Source organism: Hyla sarda, chromosome 8, assembly GCF_029499605.1.
Source record: "Hyla sarda isolate aHylSar1 chromosome 8, aHylSar1.hap1, whole genome shotgun sequence".
NCBI lineage: Eukaryota > Metazoa > Chordata > Amphibia > Anura > Hylidae > Hyla > Hyla sarda.
In genome coordinates, this window is record NC_079196.1 from 175,228,376 (window position 1) to 175,251,890 (window position 23,515).

Here is a 23,515-nt window from a genome sequence, read left to right on the forward strand (position 1 = left end):
AAGCAAGATTCTATTAGTTTGTCAGCTCTGTGTCCACAGATAGGACACGTTGTCTCGCTATATTATCAGAGTATCTTCGTTTTTTGTAGAAATCCATTAAACTGGACGTCTGAAACAGTTCAAGATATGGCACCTTTCTGGAATCTCCTGTCGAAAGAGGAGATAATGATTATAACTGGGAAGGTACCTACTGTACGTAGATAGCATGATTTAAAATTAGAGTTCTCCTTTAAATACTTAATATCTAAATATGCATAGTGTATGCTAGACGAAGAGTGCCTATCTGAGTCTTATAATGCCAAATATGTTGCCCAAGGCTGGCCATACACTGGATAGATGTCTCTCCTGATAGCCCCATACATACACATGTTTAGCTCAACCAAAGATGCTTGTGTTCTGAAAGGAAAGAGGGGATTAAGATGCAGGTAGATGCCTCTAGTGGTGGCATATCTCTCCTAAAACAAAAATACATCAGTCATGTTGAAATCCACCACCCATAATCATATATATATATATATATATATATATATATATTCTTTTTTTTTTTAATGTACCTTTCAGGATAAGCTGCCCTATGTATGTACATGAGAAGCCAAACTATTTCTGCCCATTATATAACTTGTATATTTCAGCAGATTTCTGCTCTGCATGCTATATATATAATTTGCAGTTCTTCCAAGAGCTTTTGGGAAAAGCTCTGCCCTCCTCACTCTGTCGACTTGTATTGCTTGTCTTGCAGACACAGGACAAGGCTGAGCTGATTCTCAGAGTGAATGAGTTTATCAGCCAGGGAGTGGAGGTTGATAACAGAAGAAAGAAGCATTTTTGTTTTATGAGATATATTACAAAGTTGCTTTTATTCATTTGCACTATTGATCTATGTAAAGTTTGTTAAAATGACATTGTCTATTAAAACATAAGGACCTTAAAGGAGCACTAAACCTTGAAATTATAAAAGTAAACAATGGTTACAAAATATGTTCCCACATTATTTATCAGGCTACAGAATTTTCAGAACACCATTTTATGTAGGCTGCAGATTAGACTACTTTTTCACTATGACTACTGTTTCCCTTTGAGTGAGAGGAGACTATGACAAACCTTCCAGTCTTTTTCATTACTGATAAAGTGGTGGTCACAAAATTAAACACATATGGGGGAGATTTGTTATGTTATGCGCTACGGCAGCACACTCTGGCCGTGAGCTCATGATCCCATTACCTGCTGCTGCCGGCGGTGCTGGGACTCACATCGCGGGATGCGCCCGCATGCAAGCCCCCATCCGTCACTCACCTTGTGCTTCTCCTGCCCCGGCTTCCTTTGGATAGGGGATAAGATGTCTAAGCACCGGATTACCCCTTTAAAGATGGCCTTGCAGCATGTGATCCTCCATCCTCTTTGTCTGAACTTATCCACTTGGCCACTCGCATTGATGTGCGTTTTGCTCAGAGACAGGAAGAACTGCGCTTAGAGAGGGAACCTGCCCGAATACAGGGATATACTCGTCTGGCACCCGTGTTTCAACGTCCACCTCTTCAGTTTCCTGCGCCTCTTTCCGTGGAGGCTATGCAAGTGGATCATTTTCGTCTTGCGCAACAGGAGAGGTCACAACGACGCAGTGAGAATTTATACTTGTATTGTGGTAGCCCGGAGCACTTCCTCAAGGACAGTACACAGCATCTGGGAAATGCAAGCACCTAGGGTACGTGGGAGAGGCATCCCTAGGTGTGAATACTACCCCTCCTCACTTAACTATTTCTGTACAAGTCTTCGCTTCAGCCAAGTCTTCCTTCAGCGCTGCAGCATTTTTGGATTCTGGATCAGCAGGTGACTTTATTGATGCTTCTTTGGTCCACAAGTATCATCTTCCCCTTACTCGGCTTGCCAAGCCTTTGTTCATCTCCTCTGTTAATGGACAAAATCTGGACTGTATGGTTCACTTCCGTACAGAATCTCTCGTCATGCAAGTGGGAGTAATGCATAAAGAAAAGATTGAATTCTATGTTCTGCCACACTGTACTTTAGATATTCTTCTTGGCCTTCCTTGGCTGCAACACCATTCTCCGCAACTGGATTGGGAAACTAGCGAGATTATTCATTGGGGACAATCATGTCAAAATCTTTGCCTCCAATCAGTTCAGTCTAAAATTGTTTCTCGTCCTCCTCCTTTACCTAGCCTGCCAGCACCTTACCAAGATTTCTCTGACGTTTTCTGCAAGAAACAGGCTGAGCCTTTTCCTCCACATAGTCCTTACGACTGCCCTATAGATCTTCTGCCTGGTACCACTCCTCCTCGTGGAAGGATATACCCTCTATCGGTTCCTGAGACTAAAGCCATGGCTGAGTATATCCAGGAGAATCTCCAAAAGGGATTTATCCGTAAGTCCTCTTCTCCTGCTGGAGCAGGTTTCTTCTTTGTAGAGAAGAAGGATGGCTCACTCCGTCCATGCATTGACTACAGGGAACTTAACAAAATCACGGTCAAGAACCGTTACCCTCTTATCTCCGAACGTTTTGATCATCTACGTGGTGCCAAGGTCTTCTCCAAGTTGGACTTATGCGGAGCGTATAACCTCATTCATATCCGCAATGGAGATTAATGGAAAACGGCCTTCAATACTCGTGACGGACATTTTGAGTATCTCGTAATGCCTTTTGGTCTCTGCAATGCTCCAGACGTTTTCCAAGAGTTTGTCAATGATATCTTCCGTGATCTTCTCTACACCTATGTTGTCGTATACCTAGATGACATCCTGATCTTCTCTTCCAACTTACAGGAGCATCGTACTCATGTTAGTCTGGTTCTTCAGAGACTACGGAAGAATCACCTATACGCCAAACTGGAGAAATGCCTGTTCGAGAAATCTAGTCTTCCGTTTCTTGGCTACATTGTCTCTCATCAGGGCCTGCAGATGGATCCAGATAAATCATCTGCAGAATTGGATTGGCCTCGTCCTTCGGGCCTACGTGCTATTCAACACATTCTGGTATTTGCAAACTATTATCGTCAATTTATCCCACATTTTTCATCCTTGTTTGCTCCAATTGTGGCTCTCATAAAGAAGGCATCTAATCCTAAATCTTGACCTCAAGAGGCTGAAGAGGCCTTCTTCCATTTAAAGTCTGTGTTTGCCTCTGCTCCTGTGCTTACAAGACCTGATCTGGAGAGGCCCTTTGCTTTGGAGGTTGATGCCTCTTCTATTGGAGCGGGTGCCATTCTTACTCGGGCCTGATGCTCTTTCCAGGTCGTCTGACGTCATTGGTGTGGACTCCACACCTAGGCATATTATCCCTCCTGGCCATTTGATTCCTGCCGCTCCTGCCGAGATTCAGCAAGTTCCTCCAGGGAAATCATTTGTGCCTGTCAGATTGAGACGCAAGGTTCTGAAATTGGGTCATTCTTCCTTGACAGCAGGCTGGAATACGCAAGACTCTACTTCTTATCTCCCGGCACTACTGGTGATGTTTCTGATTTTGTTCGTTCCTGGTAAACTTGTGCCCGTGACAAAACTCCTCGACAGAGACCTGCAGGACTCTTACAGCCTTTACCCATTCCAGAGACTCCCTGGTCGCATATCGCCATGGATTTAATCACCGATTTGCCACCATCTCATAATAACACTGTCATCTGGGTCATTGTAGATTGGTTTTCCAAGGTGGCTCATTTCATTCCTCTACCAGGTCTTCCTTCTACCCCACAGATGGCGAAGTATGTCTTTAGTTTACATGGTCTTTCTCAGCATATCGTTTCGGATCGAGGTGTGCAGTTTGTCTCTAAGTTCTGGCAAGCCCTTTGGAACCGTCTAGACATCAATCTGGACTTCTCCTTGGCTTACCACCCTGAGTCTAGCGGTCAGGTGGGGAGGGTTAATTAAATCCTAGACACTTATCTTTGGCATTTTGTTTCAGCTCGTCAAGACGATTGGGTCAACCTTCTCCCCAGGGCTGAATTCTCATATAATCATAAGGATTCCAAGTCCACAAGGTCGTCCCCCTTTTTTGTTGTCTACGGACTCCATCTCCATCCTCCTCTTCCTCTCCCAGTTTCCTCTGGTGTACCTGCTGTTGATGAGCTGGTCCGTGAGTTCTCTACCATCTGGCAACAGACCCGACAATCGTTATCCCAGGCTGAAGGCGCAAGCGGATGAAAGTAGAAGACCTCTTCCGTCCTTCTCTCCTGGTGACATGGTGTGGCTTTCATCCAAGTACATCCTCTTCAGGATCCCCTCTTACAAGCTCGGTCCTCGCTACATTGGTCCCTTCCAGATTCCACAAAAAATCAACCCTGTATCCTACAAACTCTGTTTACCTGCTACGTTACATATTCCCAATTCCTTCCACATCTCTCTTCTCAAGCCTCTTGTCATAAACCGGTTTTCTCAGAAGAATCTTGTCCCCCCACCTGTCTCCGGATCTTCTGACAAGGTTAAAGAGATTCTTGCTACAAAAACTTTTAGAGGTAAACAATTCTCGACTGGAGGGTTACAGTCCTGAGGAGAGATCTTGGGAGCCTGAGGAGAATATCCTAGCCTGTGACCTTCTCAGGAGTTTCCTGACTCGTAAATGGAGGGGGAGACCAAAGGGAGAGGGGGGGTGTTGTTACGTTATGCGCTCCGGCCGCACACGCAGGTCCCGTTACCTGCTGCTGCCGGCATGCGAGCCCCCGTCCATCACTCACCTGGTGCTTCTCCGGCCTCTGCCTCTCTGCTCCGGCACACATGTCCCCGTCCCCTAGGTCGCGTGCACGCTGGAGCTTTAAGATTTAAAGGGCCAGTGCACTTATTAGTGTAATTCACCTGTGGCTCATTGTTAAATTCCTCCACCCTCCTCTCTTCCCTGGTGAATCTTTGTTGCCTTGAGCCTGAGAGAAAGCATTCCTGTTATTGCCTTGCCGTGTATCTGATCCTTTGCTCTGTGACCTGACTTTGCTCCTCTGCCGCCTGTCTACTGACCTCCTGCAACGTCCTGACTACGCTACTGTGCCGCCTGCCCTGACCTTCTGCTAGCCTGAGTATAAGCTGTCTTATCCCTCCTGTGCCTTGCATCTCCTCAGCCGCCTGTGTGGTCGAGCCGTGCCAGGGGTAGCAACCAGCTGCACCTTAGACTCCGCTCCCTGGTACGGTCCAAGTCATCTGCCACACAGGTCCATCGGCTCCACATCCACCTGTGTTCCTGTCTCCTGAAACGTGAGTGTTGCAAGCTTTAGCAAAACCTGTGTAGAGGAAGAGTGGTGCAGTTGTCCATAGCAACCAATCAGATTGCTTCTTTGATTTTTCACAGGCCCTTTAAAAATGAAAGAAGCTAGCTGATTGGTTGCTATGGGCAACTGCACCACTCTTCTTCTGCACAGGTTTTAATAAATCTCCTCCATAATATTTTTATGACGGGTCTGATAAATCTATTGTGTAAACTAGCAATAAGGTGACCATAAGGCTGTGTCCGTACAGTTCTGTAGCAGTAACACTGCAATTTTTGTTGCACTCATTGTTATAAAACAATGGCATTTTTGTCATGATTTCAGAAACTGATGCAAAAAAAAAAAATCATGGCATTATTGTGACACAACTGCGATGTGTGAACACAGCCTGAGCAGAACTCATGAAGCAATTAATTAAGCAATGAGGTAATGACAGTATTTAGAAGGAATCTAGATTTTAATTATGGTAATTTTCAGCAATTTGCTGGAAAAGGTTTTCTACATTTTCTGTACGCCTCAGTTTCCTCAGAATTTCAGCACATATCGGTAGGTGGGGACTAAATGTTCCAAAATTAAACGTGTAAGAACTTTGCAAATGTCATGACCCGGTCAGCTGAATAGATGCAAGTTTCCTTTCCTGAGACTTGGTGTATATGACATTTCATATGTGTACCCTTTTCTCCTAACTTGTGTTTAGTTCCAGAAGCTGGTATCAGAGATTGTATCAGCAGCAGCCGGCATTGCTCAGAGTGAGGAGATGCTATCAGGATTATTCCATTCCATTCACTTACCTGGTGCCAACATATCTGAGCCTGACCAGACAGCAGGTAAAGCTTATTATCCTGCGTGTTAGTCACATTTTGCAGACGTCATAAGCATGCAATCTTTCTTCTTCTCCTTGGTATTCAAAAGCCTCATTGTTCACCGACCGGCAGACAAATGTCTTTTCGGATATCTAATAGCATTGATAATGAAGATCTAAAAGAGAAGAATTCTGATGAGGTCCTGTTCTGAGACTTGGCTGAAAGATCATAAAAATCTAGTTTTCTTTCTACATGATTGAAATGTCTACATTTTTAAAATTTTCTATTACATTAATATGTAATAGCACCTAACCTTTTGTGATGGGTAACAACAAATTATTTTTTACAAGAACCATTAATGTTCCCAAAAAAGTGATTACACCTGGAACTGTGTCACTTGTATCATGGTGTAGATCAAAGTCATCCTTATTCATGACATCTAGTGACCAAAATTATCACTATGATGACCAAAAGCACTGACTCTATTGCTCTATAAAGTGTCCCTGTCATTTAAAGGGGTAAACCCGTGAAAAACTTTTTTATTTTAAATCAACTAGTGCAAGAAAGTTAAACAGATTTGTAAATTACTTGTATTAAAAAAATCCTAATCCTTCCAGTACATATTAGCGTCTGTATACTACAGAGGAAATGCTTTTCTTTTTGGATTTCTCTTCTGTCACAACCACAGTGCTCTCTGCTGACCTCTGCTGTCCATTTTAGGAACTGTCCAGAGCAGCATATGTGTGCTATGGGGATTTTCTCCTGCTCTGCACAGTTACTAAAATGGACAGAGGTGTCAGCAGAGAGCACTGTGGTTGTGACAAAAGAGAAATCCAAAAATAAATGCATTTTCTCTGTAGTATACAGCCGCTAAGTACGAGTACTAGAAGGATTAAGATTTTTTAATAGAAGTAATTTACAAATCTGTTTAATTTTCTGGCACCAGTTGATTAAAAAAAAAAAAATTTCCACCGGAGTACCCCTTTAACCCCTTCCCGACCTATGACATACCTGTACGTCATGGGTGGCAAGGTGTTCCCGACCCATGACATACAGGTATGTCATGAACATTTTTGCCGATACTCGCGGCATCCCGCAGCGCCCGGTAAGATGGTGGCTATCACTGATACCCAGCCATCTTACCATGCGACCACGGGGGGGTTTCATTCCCCCCCCCCCCCCCCCCCAGGGATCGCTGCTATCAGCTAATCAAATCTGACTAGTTGATAGCAGCGTTTCGCTATGAGAATACTTAGCAGTGCGGTGTGTGAGTCCCGATCAAGGGGATCGGGACACACACCGATCTGCTAAGTGTCCCTGACCCGTCCCCCGGCGTCACTTACCCGGCCATGCGGTGTCCCGAGCGGTCCCGGCGCGAGCGGAGTCCTCCAGGCGGTCCCAGCGGCGCTGCGTCCCGGAGGTGAGTTTCCGGCAGCAGGGCGGCATCTTCATTGGTAGCAGTGAGATCGCCGTAAAGCGATCTCACTGCTGCCTCTGGGAGTTTCAAAACTGCAACTCCCAGCATGCCCAGACAGCCTTTGGCTTTCTGTGCATGCTGGGAGTTGTAGTTTTGCAACATCTGGAAGTCCACAGTTTGGAGACCACTGTATAATGGTCTCCAATCTGTGCTCTTCCAGATGTTGCAAAACTACAACTCCCAGCATGCTCAGTCTGTCCAGGCATGCTGGGAGTTGTAGTTCTCTAACATCTGGAAGAGCACAGATTGGAGACCATTATACAGTGTTCTCCAAACTGTGGACCTCCAGATGTTGCAAAACTACAACTCCCAGCATGCCCAGACTGCCCAAGCATGCTGGAAGTTGTAGTTCGGCAACATCAGATCCTTCAGATATTGCCGAACTACAACTTCCAGCATGTCTGGGCAGTCTGGGCATGCTGGGATTTGTAGTTTTGCAACAACTGGAGGCACACTAGTTGGGAAACATTGTCCGTTTCCTACCTCAGTGCCTCCAGCTGTTGCAATTGTTGCAAAACTATAACTCCCAGCATGCATTGACAGACCATGCATGCTGGGAGTTGTAGTTTTGCAACAGCTGGAGGCACACTGGTTTGGAAACACTAAGTTTGGTTGCAAAACACTTGAAAGTTTATTACTTAACTTAGTGTTTCCAAACCAGTGTGCCTCCAGCTGTTGCAAAACTACAAATCCCAGCATGCACGGACAGCTAAAGGGCATGCTCGGAGTTTGCAACAGCTGGATGTTTACAGGGTACACTCACATGGGCGGAGGTTTACAGTGAGTGCTGCAAGTTTGAGATGGCGCAAATTTTGCGCTGCAGCTCAAACTCCCAGCGGCAAACTTGCTGTGAACCTCTGCCCATGTGACTGTACCCTAAAAACACTACACTACACTAACACTAACCTAAAATAAAAAGTAAAAAACACTACATATACACATACCCCTACACAGCCCCCCCTCCCCCCAAAAAAAGAAAAACGTCTGGTACGCTACTGTTTCCAAAACGGAGCCTCCAGCTGTTGCAAAATAATAACTCCCAGTATTGCCGGACAGCCATTGACTGTCCAGGCATGCTGGGAGTTTTGCAACAGCTGGAGGCACCCTGTTTGGGAATCATTGGCATAGAATACCTCTATGTCCACCCCTATGCAAATCCCTAATTCAGGCCTCAAATGCGCATGGCGCTCTCTCACTTTGGAGCCCTGTCGTATTTCAGGGCAACAGTTTTGGGACACATATGGGGTATCGCCGTACTCGGGAGAAATTGCCTTACAAATTTTGGGGGGCTTTTTCTTCTTTAACCCCTTATGAAAAGGTGAAGTTGGGGTCTACACCAGCATGTTAGTGTAAAAAAATAAATTTTTTACACTGACATGCTGGTGTTGCCCTATACTTTTCATTTTCACAAGAGGTAAAAGGGAAAAAAGACCCCCAAAATTTGTAATGCAACTTCTCCTGTCTACGGAGATACCCCATAAGTGGGCGCAAAGTGCTCTGGGGGCGCACAACAAGGCCCAGAAGGGAGAGTGCACCATGTACATTTGAGGCGATTTGCACAGGGGTGGCTGATTGTTACAGCAGTTCTGACAAACGCAAAACAATAAATATCCATATGTGACCCCATTTTGGAAACTACACCCCTCACGGAATGTAATAAGGGGTGCAGTGAGAATTTACACCCCACTGGTGTATGACAGATTTTTGGAACAGTGGTCTGTGAAAATGAAAAATAAATTTTTTCATTTGCACAGTCCACTGTTTCAAATATCTGTCAAACGCCAGTGGGGTGTAAATGCTCACTGCACCCCTTATTAAATTCCATGAGGGGTATAGTTTCCAAAATGGGGTCACATGTGGGGGGGTCCACTGTTCTGGCACCATAGGGGCTTCCTAAATGGGACATGCCCCCCAAAAACCCTTTCAGAAAAACTCACTCTCCAAAATCCCATTGTCGCTCCTTCCGTTCTGAGCCCTCTACTGCGCCCGCCGAACACTTTACATATGCATATGAGGTATTTCCTTACTCGAGAGAAATTGGGTTACAAATTTTAGGGTGATTTCTCTCCTTTTACCCCTTGTAAAAATTAAAAAATTGGGTCTACAAGAAAATGCGAGTGTAAAAAATGAAGATTTAGAATTTCTCCTTCACTTTGCTGCTATTCCTGTGAAACACCTAAAGGGTTAAAACACTTACTGAATGTCATTTTGAATACTTTGGGGGGTGCAGTTTTTATAATGGGGTCATTTATGGGGTATTTCTAATATGAAGACCCTTAAAATCCACTTCCAACCTGAACTGGGCCCTGAAAAATTACGATTTTGAAAATCTTGAGAAAAATTGGAAAATTGCTGCGGAACTTTGAAGCCCTCTGGTGTCTTCCAAAAGTAAAAACACGTCAATTTTTGTATGCAAACATAAAGTAGACATATTGTATATGTGAATCAATATGTAATTTATTTGGAATATCCATTTTCCTTTCAAGCAGAGACTTTCAAAGTTAGAAAAATGCAAAATTTTCAAAATTTTCATGAAATTTTTAGATTTTTTACCAAGAAAGGATACAAATATCAGTGAAATTTTACCACTAACATAAAGTAGAATATGTCACGAAAAAACAATCTCGGAATCAGAATGATAAGTAAAAGCATTCCAGAGTTATTAATGTTTAAAGTGACAGTGGTCAGATTTTCAAACAATGCCCAGGTCCTGAAGGTGAAAATGGGCTGGGTCATGAAGGGGTTAACAAAACTTTTGACATTTCACAGAGATATGTCAAAAGTTGTGATTCGTTGGGGTTTGAGTGTTCTAACAATTAAAGGGGGTCTGAACATTTTCCTCACCAATCAAAATGTTTGACATGTCTCTGTGAAATGTCAAAGGTTTTGTTAAATGACAGGGACACTTTAGAAAGCAATAGAGTCAGTGCAACTTTGTTTATCATAGCGATAATTTTAGTAAATGATAGGGACACATTAAAGAGGTATTCCAGCCTCTAACATGGATCCCCTATCCACAGGTTAGGGGATAAATGTCAGATCGTGGAGGGGTACTGCTGATCGTTCCAAAATCTCAAGAATAGGTACCTAAGTCTCTTGTCAGAATGGAGCAAGGCTGCTCGATTTATTGTTTATGGGAGCCAACTCCTGTATTCTGCTATCTCCAGCACCCATAGAGAATGGAGCACATGTGTGAGCTGCCACTCCATTCTGATGTGAGACTCGGGTTCCTATTCTCAAGATTATGAGAGGTCCCAGTGGTTTGATCTCTTCATATTCAGACACTTATCCCTTATCCTGTGTATATGTGTTCAAAGCTGGAATAGCCATTTAAAGGGAATGTGTCATCAGAAAATGTACCTATTGTTTGAATATGTTTTTTTTTCTAATTCTTATCTATCTAAAATAATCCTGAAATCTTGCTGTTTTCATTCTGCCCACTAGGCCTAATAATAATAATAATAATAAGCTGAGTCTTCATGTTCTGTACTGAACACTTTCCATCAATGAAAGGTGACACCACTAGATAGATAGGAAAGTTCATCATCTTAACCTCCCTAAACAATGACCTACACAGGTGACATAGGATTCCTGGAAAACTGTCCCACTGTACTGAATAGGGTCTGGGCCGTACTATTGTGTCTATGGGGCTTACTGTAAGACATGTCTTAAAATCCTGTTAAAAGCAGCTCAGGCAAGATGGAAGCCCTCATAATAATTTGCCAGAAAATGTTATAAAAAATGTATAATCAGAAAATAGAAACAGATTAGAAAAAAGAACATGTTTTTGTATCTGGCTAGGATATACATTCACAGTAAATTCCCAGTCAAGGGACCAGAAAATGAAGATATGAACGTTGCTGAAGGCCTGTGGGCCCTGGTGCAGGAACTGTATATGGGCCCTCTGCCATCCAACAGTGTTTGGTGATTGTCATATAGTTCCTTCCTATTGATTTTGTAACCAATTCTGCACCCATATATAACTACTGTATTTTTCGCCCTATAGGACGCACCGGCGTATAAGACTCACCCTATTTTTTGGTGCAAAATCTAGAAAATTAAAGATTTTGAACCCAATAGTGGTCTTCAACCTGCGGACCTCCAGATGTTGCAAAACTACAACTCCCAGCATGCCCGGACAGCCGTTGGCTGTCCGGGCATGCTGGGAGTTGTAGTTTTGCAACATCTGGAGGTCCGCAGATTGAAGACCACTGCATAGGAGGTAATACTCACGTGTCCCCGCCGCTCCGGACCCGTCACCGCTGCCCTGGATGTCGCTCCGTCGCTGTCGCCGTGTCCCCGTCGCTCCGGAACGTCTCTGCTGCCGGCCGGGTATCCTCGCTCTCCATCGCCGTCATCATGTCGTTACGCACGCCGACGCACGTACGCGACAACGTGATGACCAGGAAGGAGAGCGCCGGCCATACAGGGGATCCCTAAACGGAGAAGACACCGAGGAGGCAGGTAAGGTCCCCCCCGGTGTCCTGTAAGCACTAACCCGGCTATTCAGTCGGGCTGTTCAGGACCGCCGCAGTGAAATCGCGGCGGTCCCGAACAGCCCGACTGAACAGCCGGATTAGTGTCACTTTCCCTTCAGACGCGGAGGTCAGCTTTGATCGCCGCGTCTGAAGGGTTAATACAGGGCATCACCGCGATCGGTGATGTCCTGTATTAGCCCCGGGTCCCGGCCGTTGATGGCAGCAGGGACCGCCGCGGTGTATTCGCCGTATAAGACGCACGACTTTTTCCCCCCAGTTTTGGGGAAGAAAAAGTGCGTCTTGTACAGCGAAAAATACGGTATGTATTTATCATGCTGATGATTCCCACTGCACAGGCTACAGTATGCTAACTTGATCTTTCGAAAAAGTAAAAGCCCTGATCTCTCTAAATGAATAAGTGTTTGGTGCTTAGCCAAATACTACTCTGGGCTATTCTGTTCACTAAAACCATCCAACCAGATGTATCCATGGAAATATACAGTATATGATCAGTCGGTGACTACCTACCTAAGTAACACTTATGCAATCAAATATGTTCATGTTTTTTTACATATAGATTGTATAGGCATCAGAGCGCCATCTGCTGGGACAGTGATGGTACTGGGTGAGGCCAATGCATTCTGGACATCTGAGGAGTTGCAGTGCATGACCGTAGACACCTTCGCCAAATGTGTTCACATCCTTGGGGTTCTAAGAAGTCTCAATCAGTCTCAGCTATTTGTTTTAAAGGAAAAGGCCAAACTGGTATAGTGATAAAGCTTCATATTGTCAAATTGATTGGGATGATAAGATTGTAAAGTTTTTTGACATGCACTTGTGAATGTTCCAAGGTGTGGGGGCCGTTGTCAGAATGGAGAAGTTATCACATGACAGTGCTGGGACGTATAGCCACCGCTCTGAGTGTCAGAGAGTTACATGAGCTTCACCTACACTCTACAGATATGGTGTCTGCACTCACCCAGCAGACAGAATGGACTCCTCTACAGGTATGTGCAGCGTAGGGTTCTGGCATTGTTTTATATGTCTAGCTTCTGTATTTGGCTCATAGATCCTTCTGTTCTGCTGCTCACTCAGTTTGACATCCACTGCTAAGGAAGGGGAGTGTCCAAGGCAACTGCTGGGCCTCTTTCACTATGCATTCACTTCCTTCCTCAGTCTGCTGTGCTGTGCTGGGTCTCTTCAGTCACTGCAGGCTACTCAACAGCTCATGGTACTCAAGATCACTGCTTGCTGTCAAGCAAACTAATACACTGTACAAAAAAATAAAGGGAACACTAAGATAACACATCCTAGATCTGAATGAATGAACTAATCATATGAAATACTTTCGTCTTTACATAGTTGAATGTGCTGACAACAAAATAACACGAAAATGATCAATGGAAATCAAATTTATCAACCCATGGAGGTCTGGATATGGAGTCACACTCAAAATCAAAGTGGAAAACCACACTACAGGCTGATCCAACTTTGATGTAATGTCCTTAAAACAAGTCAAAATGAGGCTCAGTAGTGTGTGTGGCCTCCACGTGCCCGTATGACCTCCCTACAACACCTGGGCATGCTCCTGATGAGGTGGCGGATGGTCTCCTGAGGGATGTCCTCCCAGACCTGGACTAAAGCATCCGCCAACTCCTGGACAGTCTGTGGTGCAATGTGGCGTTGGTGGATGGAGCGAGACATGATGTCCCAGATGTGCTCAATCGGATTCAGGTCTGGGGAATGGGCGGGCCAGTCCATAGCATCAATGCCTTCCTCTTGCAGAAACTGCTGACACACTCCAGCCACATGAGGTCTAGCATTGTCTTTTATTAGGAGGAACCCAGGGCCAACTGCACCAGCATATGGTCTCGCAAGGGGTCTGAAGATCTCATCTCGGTACCTAATGGCAGTCAGGCTACCTCTAGCAAGCACATGGAGGGCTGTGCAGCCCTCAAAGAAATGCCACCCCACGCCATTACTGACCCACCGCAAAACCGGTCATGCTGGAGGATGTTGCAGGCAGCAGAACATTCTCCACGGCGTCTCCAGACTCTGTTACGTCTGTCACATGTGCTCAGTGTGAAAGTGCTTTCATCTGTGAAGAGCACAGGGCACCAGTGGTGAATTTGCCAATCTTGGAGTTCTCTGGCAAATGCCAAACGTCTTGCACGGTGTTGGGCTGTAAGCACAACCCCCACCTGTGGACGTCAGGCCCTCATATCACCCTCATGGAGTCTGTTGCTGACCATTTGAGTGGACACGTGCGGTGAACCAGGAGAGTAACGGTGACTGGGGTGTTGCAGTGGTAGTGTAGGGTCTGGTTGTATTAACCCTTAAATGTCATGACGCCAGGGTGCGGTTTCCTCAATAGTAATGTTCCTACCGCCAACCGTCCCACAAACGGCAGGGAAAAATAACGGAATGTCCACAGCAGATTTTATTTGGTAAACTGAAGAAACTTTACTTGCAGATTTTATGCAACGGTATTGAACATAACAGTCTTTTCAAGAGTGAACCGGGATACAGGTTCCTCACAGGTTTGCTGGGACTTGGAAGCAATGAGCTTTTGATACTAGCCACTGTGCTACTATTTTAGAATACACCTGGCGGGAAGAAGCGTCGGCTGACGCGAAACTAGTTGCCACCCACCTGTGTACCCCTGCGTCTCGAGAGCGGCTGCTCTCACTCCCCGCTGCATGAAGTTTATTCTTCTGTAACATGCTGCTATTACCATCCATGCAATAAAGGATCGGTTTCTTTGGGACATCTCAATGGTGAGTGCGATTCATTCCTTATCCTCTTCATTATCATTACTATTTTAGAATATTTGAGCTGATAGTAGTCACACAGGAGTCAGTAGTTTGAGCTTTGGTAACTCACGTTTTGTGGCTGCAGGTTCTTAGGCTTTGGGCCTAGATGAATTGAGATTTCGGCTGAGATGATTGTGCTTGCTTGATAATCCAGAACTAAGAGATAGAATTTAGTGGCTACAGCCCTTTATATAATAAGGGTCTGGAAAAAGCTCATTGGTCAGCAAACCTGTAAGTTATGAACCCAGTGAACTCTGGGTAAATCTCATGACCTTGTACATTTTATACATCACAATCATACATCATGTGACCACTAAGGTCCTGTACATATATTTTCTATACATTAAATAAATATAAGCACACTTTACATGAGGTGACCAAGGGTAAGCCCTGCAGGAGAGCCCTATAGGAATGAAGGGACTCTAGCTGAGGGGACTTTAGACAAGGGACAGGACAAAGTCCTGTACCGGGACACCACAAACCCCCTTACTTGACATAAGTCGTTCTCGACGTACGTCCCCTAGGATAGAGGAACGGAATGGCCATAGGGCCGGATGCAGTCCTGAGCATAAATGCAAATGTCCATATTCAGGCTGTAGATGAATAATGGTATATAGTCTTTGTGCATAGTGAAATGTCCATATAAGCTCCAAAATTTACATGCAAACAAGTTATAAACAAGATATAATACTCTATAAAGATGAAACAATACTAGTACTATTTTCACTAACAGGATTCCATAAACAGGATGATATCACCTTGGGTTTTTTATATATTTTTTTCAGTTTAGCATATAAGAATATGCATTATTGACTATGCATAATATTAAGGATATCGGACTTTTGACTGACAGATTTTTGACTGTTTAATCTCTAACGATGAAGTATGTATAATAACGGTGATGCTTCTACACACTCTAACAGATCTCACTATTTTTTTCTTTGACAGATAGCAAATGTTATACCAAATATTTATTATACCACATATTTATTCTCTAGAGTTATACACTGGTTGCGGATTGGGTTGCCTGAGGCTTTCTGCCCAATGCCTTAGCTACTAGGGTCTATAGGTACTACACACTTACCCCTAGAACTCTGGTCTAGATAACAATTAACATAATGTTACCTTTCTGGATACGTGTATTTTTTGATTAACTACAGGAGCACCTTCTGGCCAGGAAGAGCATCCTGAACACGTAAAAGACAAAAGAACATTTTAGTGCATGACATTAGTGCATAACAGTGGTAGAGCATAACAGAGGTAGAGCAAGTTACAGTGCCTAAGGCTTAAGTTTTTGTTTTTGTGAGATATATATATATATATATATATATATATATATATTTTTTTTTTTTTTTTTAAGTTATGTGTACTGGATTCTATGAAAGTAAGTTCATGTAATGTACTATATGTACACTGTAGTGAATGAATAGAGTCAGTCTTGATATCTGATGGGAATGTTTCCTTGGGGAGGGTGACACTATTTGTGGGAGGGCACCTCTAAGTAAACAGTATAACACTTGAAAAAAAAAAAATAGATACTTTGTGTACAGGAAATGGATATTTCTGTACAATAACCATTTACATTGGTTTGACATTTTTATAATAACGGACATTTATTTATTAGAACACAAGGGCTACTTCATAGCAGCACAACATTTGATGCATTCAGGTAACATTTACCTGCTGTAGGGTGCAACATTTTATGCACAAAAATAGATTACTAGGAGGATATTTACAAAAACAGACACGCAAGGATCAGCAGTCCACCTACGTTATGAGTCCAAAAACATCACGGCTGTACGGAAGCCGGGCATAAACTTACAAGGATCTCCTCAGGCATGGAGTCTCTCGGCCTGGGGACAGGCACAAGCTTAGGTGGTTACGTTACTGAACAGGTAACTTCTTGGCATAGTCCTGCCAGGCACTTCTTCTTGAACAGGTTACATCCGGAACAGAGCAGTCTGTAGAGAAACAAAGGTACTGGGGTATCACAGAATTAATGGTAAGCAAACAAAAGAAACTAATGACTTTAAACGGGGTATCCTCTTGACTCCCAACCTCGCCTGTCAGCGTGCTTCCTGCTCTGGGATATGTAGCGAGGAGCACGAGGTTGGGATTCTCTCAGGGGACGAATAGAGGTGTCCCATGAAACATTGGTGAGCTTTGACTGTGAAACAGAGGGGTTAACACTCACTACAAAATAAATAGCAGCCGCTGAGGCCACTGGTACCACGTTGGTGCCGGTTGATCTGGCCTCACCTCCTTGGGTGGAGTAGGATGCGGCACTTCTGTTGGTGCCTGCTGGTCAGGCCACACCTCCGGGCATGGAGTAGGCCTAGGCACATCTGTTGGTGCCTGCTGCTTAGGCCTCACCTCCTCAGAGGGAGTAGGCTTGGGCACATCCTCTGCTAGAGCTGCTGCAGAGAAACAGGACTACGGCAAATACTTGGGGTACATGATGGGTGCTCTGTACTCCTCCTCTTCACAGGCTGTTTTAAGCAGCCTCATCGGCCCGATTCCGTGGGGATCTGCGTCCCAGTCGTCCGAAAGGAAGTACGTGAAGGGAATTTGTGCCGGGTTCTTTGGTCTTGTCACTGCTGAAGCCCATTCACCCTGCAGACTTTTGACTGGGGTGTTTTCAACAATATCCCCTCGCTCCAGGGATTAATAACTTTTGGGCAGATAGTCCCGTTGCACGGCCCTCCAGTTAACTAAGATTGTCCCACTGTGTCGGCAGTCCAGGAGGGTCCTGAAGCCTCTGGCCTTGTCAAACTTGACCACTGTGCCGCGTCTGCGCTCTAAGGGTGCTTCACCCTCTCGTGGATAATCCAGCATTCTTATGTACAGAGCCTCCAACCTCTTGGTATCACTCTGCTGCTCCACCCTGTCTTCATATGAGAGATGTTTTGGCCCATATCGCTCTCTGTGTTCAGCCTTTAGCTTCTCAATTATGCTGTTAATTTCTGTCTCCCTGTGGGCCCTTTCTGTCTGAGCTGTGGGGACCGGTGGATGAGACTACCCTGGCTGGGGAAGAACATGGTCCCACATTTATTGATTCAGCTCAGGGTCGTCGCGGAACACCCATTTTGCGCTAGGCAGGGTGACTTGGGACAAGGGGACCGACCTCTCTGGGCTAGATGAGGAAGAGAAAGCGGTTTCCACCAGGGTACTCACATCTGAGTCTTCTGTTGGGATCTCGGCACAGGACCCCCATGTCCGGTGGTGAGGGGACAGTCTCACCGGTGATGCCGTCTCCGATGTCCCAGGTGATGCCCCTTCCGGGGTAGCCGGCCACTCGTTGTCCTCGGGTAGTGGTGGTAGGTTGCAGGCCTCCTCGGCCCCAATGGACAACCGCTGCAAGCGATCGACAAGATCCTTGAAAATTTGCGCTGCGGCCGCGGCAACTTTACTCTGCTCAAGCGCCATCTTGCTGCTCTCCTCACGTGTAGCACTGGGCTAAGCACTGTCTGTGCACCTCGCTGCCAACTCCAGACTGAGTTCTGGCCGCGTGGCTTCTTTTATATGGGGCTCCCACAAGATGGCCGCCAGCCGGAAGGACATCATCGGTGCAGCTCTGACTTCCTGTCCCCCGGCAAACACAAGTAGAAGATTACAGTTCCACTTCGGAATTGCAACGTGTACTTGGTGTCCACGCCCAGGGGCGGGTCGCAGACCAGCGCGGGACATTTTCGCGTGCTTCTCTGGTAAATTTTTTACCTTTTCAGGTACTCGTTGCAGTGGAGAGCACAGCATGGCTTTGCTGCAAATTTTGCACATGGCCACAGAAAGACAATCTTCACCACCCCCCTTACTTTTTCTTGCGCCCCAGCTAAGCACAATCTCAACAGTAACGTTCCGTACACTTTTGGGCGCAATTGTATTCGCTACATGCGCTACCTACTTGTGTGGGTTGTAGACTCCATCTAATGCTACCACTAGAGTGAAAGCACCGCCAGCATTCAAAACTGACTAAAACCTCAGTTCATAAAGCACATTTCTGAATAGGGGGAGGACTATGGCTTTTATCAGGGTAGCAAAGCTCTTTTAGGCACACACCCGTATCCTGTTCGTAAGACGCCAAAAGAGTTGTGGTAAACCAGGAGAGTAACGGTGACTGGGGTGTTGCAGTGGTAGTGTAGGGTCTGGTGGTATTAACGCTTAAATGTCGTGACTCCAGGGTGAAGTTTCCTCAATACTAATGTTCCTACCGCCAACTGTCCCACAAACAGCAGGGAAAAATAAAGGAATGTCCACAGCAGATTTTATGAAGTAAACTGAAGAAACTTTACTTGCAGATTTTATGCAACAGTATTGAACATAACAATCTTTTCAAGAGTGAACCGGGATACAGGTTCCTCACAGGTTGCTGGGACTTGGAAGCAAAGAGCTTTTGATGCTAGCCACTGTGCTACTATTTTAGAATATTTGAGCTGATAGTAGTCACACAGGATTTGGTAGTTTGAGCTTTGGTAACTCACGTTTTGTAGCTGCAGGTTCTTAGGCTTTGGGCCTAGATGAATTGAGATTTCTGCTGAGTTGATTGTGCTTGCTTGATAATCAGGAACTAAGAGAGAGAATTTAGTGGCTACAGCCCTTTATATAATAAGGGGCTGGACAAAGCTCATTGGTCAGCAAACCTGTAAGTTATGAACCCAGTGAACTCTGGGTACATCACATGACCTCTAAGGTCCTTGTACATTTTATACATCACAATTGTACATCATGTGACCACTAAGGTCCTGTACATATATTTTCTATACATTAAATAAATATAAACACACTTTACATGAGGCGACCAAGGGTAAGCCCTGCAGGAGAGGCCTATAGAAATGAAGGGACTCTAGCTGAGGGGACTTTAGACAAGGGACAGGACAAAGTCCTGTACCGGGATACCACACATGCACATTTTTGCACTGGCATTTTGCATGGCTCTGGCAGTGCTCCTCCTGGTCCTCCTTACACAAAGGTGGAGATAGCGGTCCTGCTGCTGGGTTGTTGCCTTCCTACCGCTTCCTCCATGTCTCTGGATGTACTGGCCTGTCTCCTGGTAGTGCCTCCATGCTCTGGACACTATGCTGACAGACACAGCAAACCTTCTTACCACAGCTCAAATTGATGTGCCATCCTGGATGAGCTGCACTACCTGAGCCACTTGTGTGGGTCGTAGACTCCATCTAATACTACCACTAGAGTGAAAGCACTGCCAGCATTCAAAACTGACCAAAACATCAGCCAAAAAGCATAGGAACTGAGAGGTGGTCTGTGGTCACCACCTGCAGAATCACTCATTTATTGAGAGTGTTTTGCTAATTGCCTATAGTTTCCACTTGTTATCTGTTCCATTTGCACAACAGCATGTGAAATTGATTGTCAATCAGTGTTGCTTCCGGAGTGGACAGTGTGATTTCACAGAAGTGTGACTGACTTGGAGTTACATTGTGTTGTTTAAGTGTTCCCCTTATTTTTTTGAGCAGTGTATTATTAGCCTATCCTGAGGATAACATTTTGTAAGACTGGATAACCCCTTTTAGGAGGTTCTGTATCTTGAATATAGCAGACAATTTGAATGCTTGAAGTTTAATATTAAATGTACGGACCAGCACGGTCCACTATTGTTTAACCTTTTCCATCCTTTAGACCTTTTTGTGGGCTATCTTATTGCCTTGTATTGGGGAACTGATCTAGATCTTTAAGGCCCCATTCACATCACATTTTGAGGTATGTTGCTCTTATACTTTAAAAATGTGGTGTGAATGGGGCCCAACCCTTCAAGATGACAATATTTTAATGTACATTCATGTTTATAAACATCATTATTAGTTATCTATTATAATTTACAGGCAAAGTCCATACTTAATGGTTTCTTAAATGATTCCGGAAAATCAATGAAAGATTTGAAGAGCTTTGAACTGGCTGGATTGGGATGCAGTGTTTGTGCTGCTGATGCTGAGCAGATCGAGCAGATGAACACACTGGAGTTTAGGTATGTGGTCCTAAAGGATTATGAAGGTCATACCATACTTGTGCGGTCTGTGCATGCACATTCAATATTCTATGATGACTTTACCAATCTGTATGTTCTCATTTCTTTTTTCCCATTCAGCATGTGCATTCGAGGTCTTCCAAAGCTACATAAGTGATAGCGCATCCATAGGATAGGCCATCAATATTATATTGGTAGGGGTCTCTAGGCAACTCTGCTGATCAGCTGCAGACGCTGATCACCATGCACCTTGTCCCTCAAAATCTTTACCAGTCACCTCTCCATTCACTTTCTTATCATTAAATTATCATTTTCGCTAAATGATGACACACGTTCATAAACATTATCCTCCCAGACTGTGGGAAAGGGATCTTGGTATATCATTTACCGAGAATGACTGGTGTGCCTCTTTTAGACAAATATATAAGGCGTTCCAATGTTCCTCACATATTGAAAGTGCCCTTAAAACCAGATTACAGTGGAATTTCACTCTGACTGCTGGAGGCAATGCGGTCATAAAGGCTCCCTACTACATATTCTCTGGAGTTGCCCCCGAATACAACCTTTCTGGGTGGCTTGCAAAAAATTGATATCATCTCTTTTCCCCTGCCCGGTTCTTTAGTCCCCCCAACTTGTGTTGCTGTTTTTGGACATGGCACATATCCCACCCTCTTACAGGGACCTTTTTTCCATTGTCTGCATAATAGCCAAAACAACTCTTTTATCACACTGGAAGACCCCCAATATCCCTCAACTAACTGCAGTCATACACAAAATAAACAAAACCTATTCTTTTGAAAAAATATTAGCATTATTATCCGCTAAGAATGAATCTTTCCACCTAAGATGGCAAAATTGGTTATCCTCTCCACACTGTATAGACATATAGCTACATTAGACCACCTATCGGAGCCCCGCCATTCATTCAACCGGATTCCACCGTTAAAAATGATTTGAACTCCGACTCCCATATAATGCCCCCCCCCCCCTCCCACTATGGTCTATGGCCCAGATTTATCAAACTGCGTGAAAGAAGAAATAGAGTGATTTTCCTTCAGCAACCAATCACAGCTCAGTTTACGAGCTGTGGTAAAGTGAAAGCTGAGCTAGGATTGGTTGCTATGGGAAAATCACTATATTTTTTCTCACACATTTCAATGAATTTGGGCCTATATGTTCAAACCCCTACTGATCATTAGATACAACCAGGAGAACAGCTTCGCTCAGCACTTCTCTTCCCTGCTGCTAGGTCTAACACAGAGACCCCAACCGATCAAGACTTTTGACATGTCTCTTGGACATAGAAAAAGTTTTTAAAGTGACAGTGCCCATTTAATCATATCTATGAAACAATAGCATAATAATCCCCAACTATGGTACATTACAAATATAGGTGAAGCTACTGTTGGAATATATGCACAATGGGTGAGATTTATCAAAACTGTGTAGAGGAAAAGTTGACCAGTAGCCCATATAACCAATAACAACCAATAAGATTGTTTTTTTAATTATTAAAAAGACCTCTGGTCAACTTTTCGGGTTTTGATAAATCTCCTTCTATATTGGCCATGTATAGGATGGTTAAATGTTATTATATACTCATTATACTTGATCTTTATAGCTCTCTGGTGCCATTTTAAGAATTGAACTTATATATATACTTACTTTAGACATTATGATGTAAACTATCAGATGATTTTTTCTCATTTTCTTTAGTTCAATTATTTCAAGAATTGGATCATTCCCTTGTAGTCCAAGAATCCTACAAGCTTTTAAAAATAGGACAGAGAAGATTTATGGAAAAACTGAAAAGTGGAGCCATTTTGTTCTGAATGACGTTGGCTACATAACAGGTGAAATAAATGTAGACGTTGCGCTCTATGTTTCCTTTTACCGCTTTCATGGAAATTGTTGTACAGTGAAATGCCAATAATCCGGTAACTAATAATTCCAAACTTCTGATAATTCAGGCGATGTCCCCAACGCAGAATACATTGATAATCTGGCGTTCTCCAATTTCCAGAAAAACAGGAGACTATTGTAACATTTTGTGTTATAGTTTATTTTTTGTGTACAATAAAAAAAATTAAATAAATATGCCGTATTTTTCGTCCTATAGGCGCATAAGACGCACCCAATTTATAGGTGCAAAATCTAAAAAAATAAAGATTTTGAACCCAATAGTGGTCTTCAACCTGCGGACCTCCAGATGTTGCAAAACTACAACTCCCAGCATGCCCGGACGCTGTCCGGGCATGCTGCGAGTTGTAGTTTTGCAACATCTGGAGGTCCGCAGGTTGAAGACCACTGCATAGGAGGTAATACTCACGTGTCCCCGCCGCTCCGGACCCGTCACCGCTGCCCTGGATGTCGCTCCATCGCTGTCCCTGTGTCCCCGTCGCTCCGGAACGTCTCTGCTGTCGGCCGGGTATCCTTGCTCTCCGTCGCCGCCATCACGTCGTTACACACGCCGACGCACGTACGCGACGACGTGATGACGAGGAAGGAGAGCGCCGGCCATACAGGGGATCCCTGAACGGAGAAGACACCGAGGAGGTAGGTAAGGTCCCTCCCGGTGTCCTGTAAGCACTAACCCGGCTATTCAGTCAGGCTGTTCGGGACCGCCGCGATTTCACCGCGGCGGTCCCGAACAGCCCGGCTGAAAAGCCGGGTTAGTGTCACTTTCCCTTCAGACGCAGCGGTCAGCTTTGATCGCCGCGTCTGAAGGGTTAATACAGGGCATCACCGCGATCGGTAATGTCCT

At 44.5% G+C, this 23,515-nt stretch overlaps 1 protein-coding gene and 1 long non-coding RNA gene across 4 annotated transcripts in view; one reads left to right on the forward strand and one right to left on the reverse strand.

Moving 5' to 3' along the window:
* Positions 1–23,515, forward strand: part of OTOA (otoancorin) — a 111,877-nt gene that overhangs the window by 85,170 nt on the left and 3,192 nt on the right. For 2 of the 3 annotated variants that reach the window (XM_056536572.1, XM_056536574.1), the window contains 6 exons: positions 90–192; positions 5,895–6,024; positions 12,533–12,720; positions 12,807–12,962; positions 20,609–20,751; positions 22,468–22,604. In XM_056536572.1, coding sequence (XP_056392547.1) covers positions 90–192; positions 5,895–6,024; positions 12,533–12,720; positions 12,807–12,962; positions 20,609–20,751; positions 22,468–22,604 — 857 coding nt within the window. The remainder of the gene's footprint in view (positions 1–89; positions 193–5,894; positions 6,025–12,532; positions 12,721–12,806; positions 12,963–20,608; positions 20,752–22,467; positions 22,605–23,515) is intronic. The other variant, XM_056536573.1, reaches the window with a different exon arrangement.
* LOC130285241 (uncharacterized) lies at positions 24–22,522 on the reverse strand. Its single transcript, XR_008847304.1, has 3 exons — positions 22,417–22,522; positions 5,989–6,175; positions 24–147 (listed from the first exon to the last, which is right to left on the reverse strand). It is a non-coding gene; the product is annotated as an uncharacterized LOC130285241 (long non-coding RNA).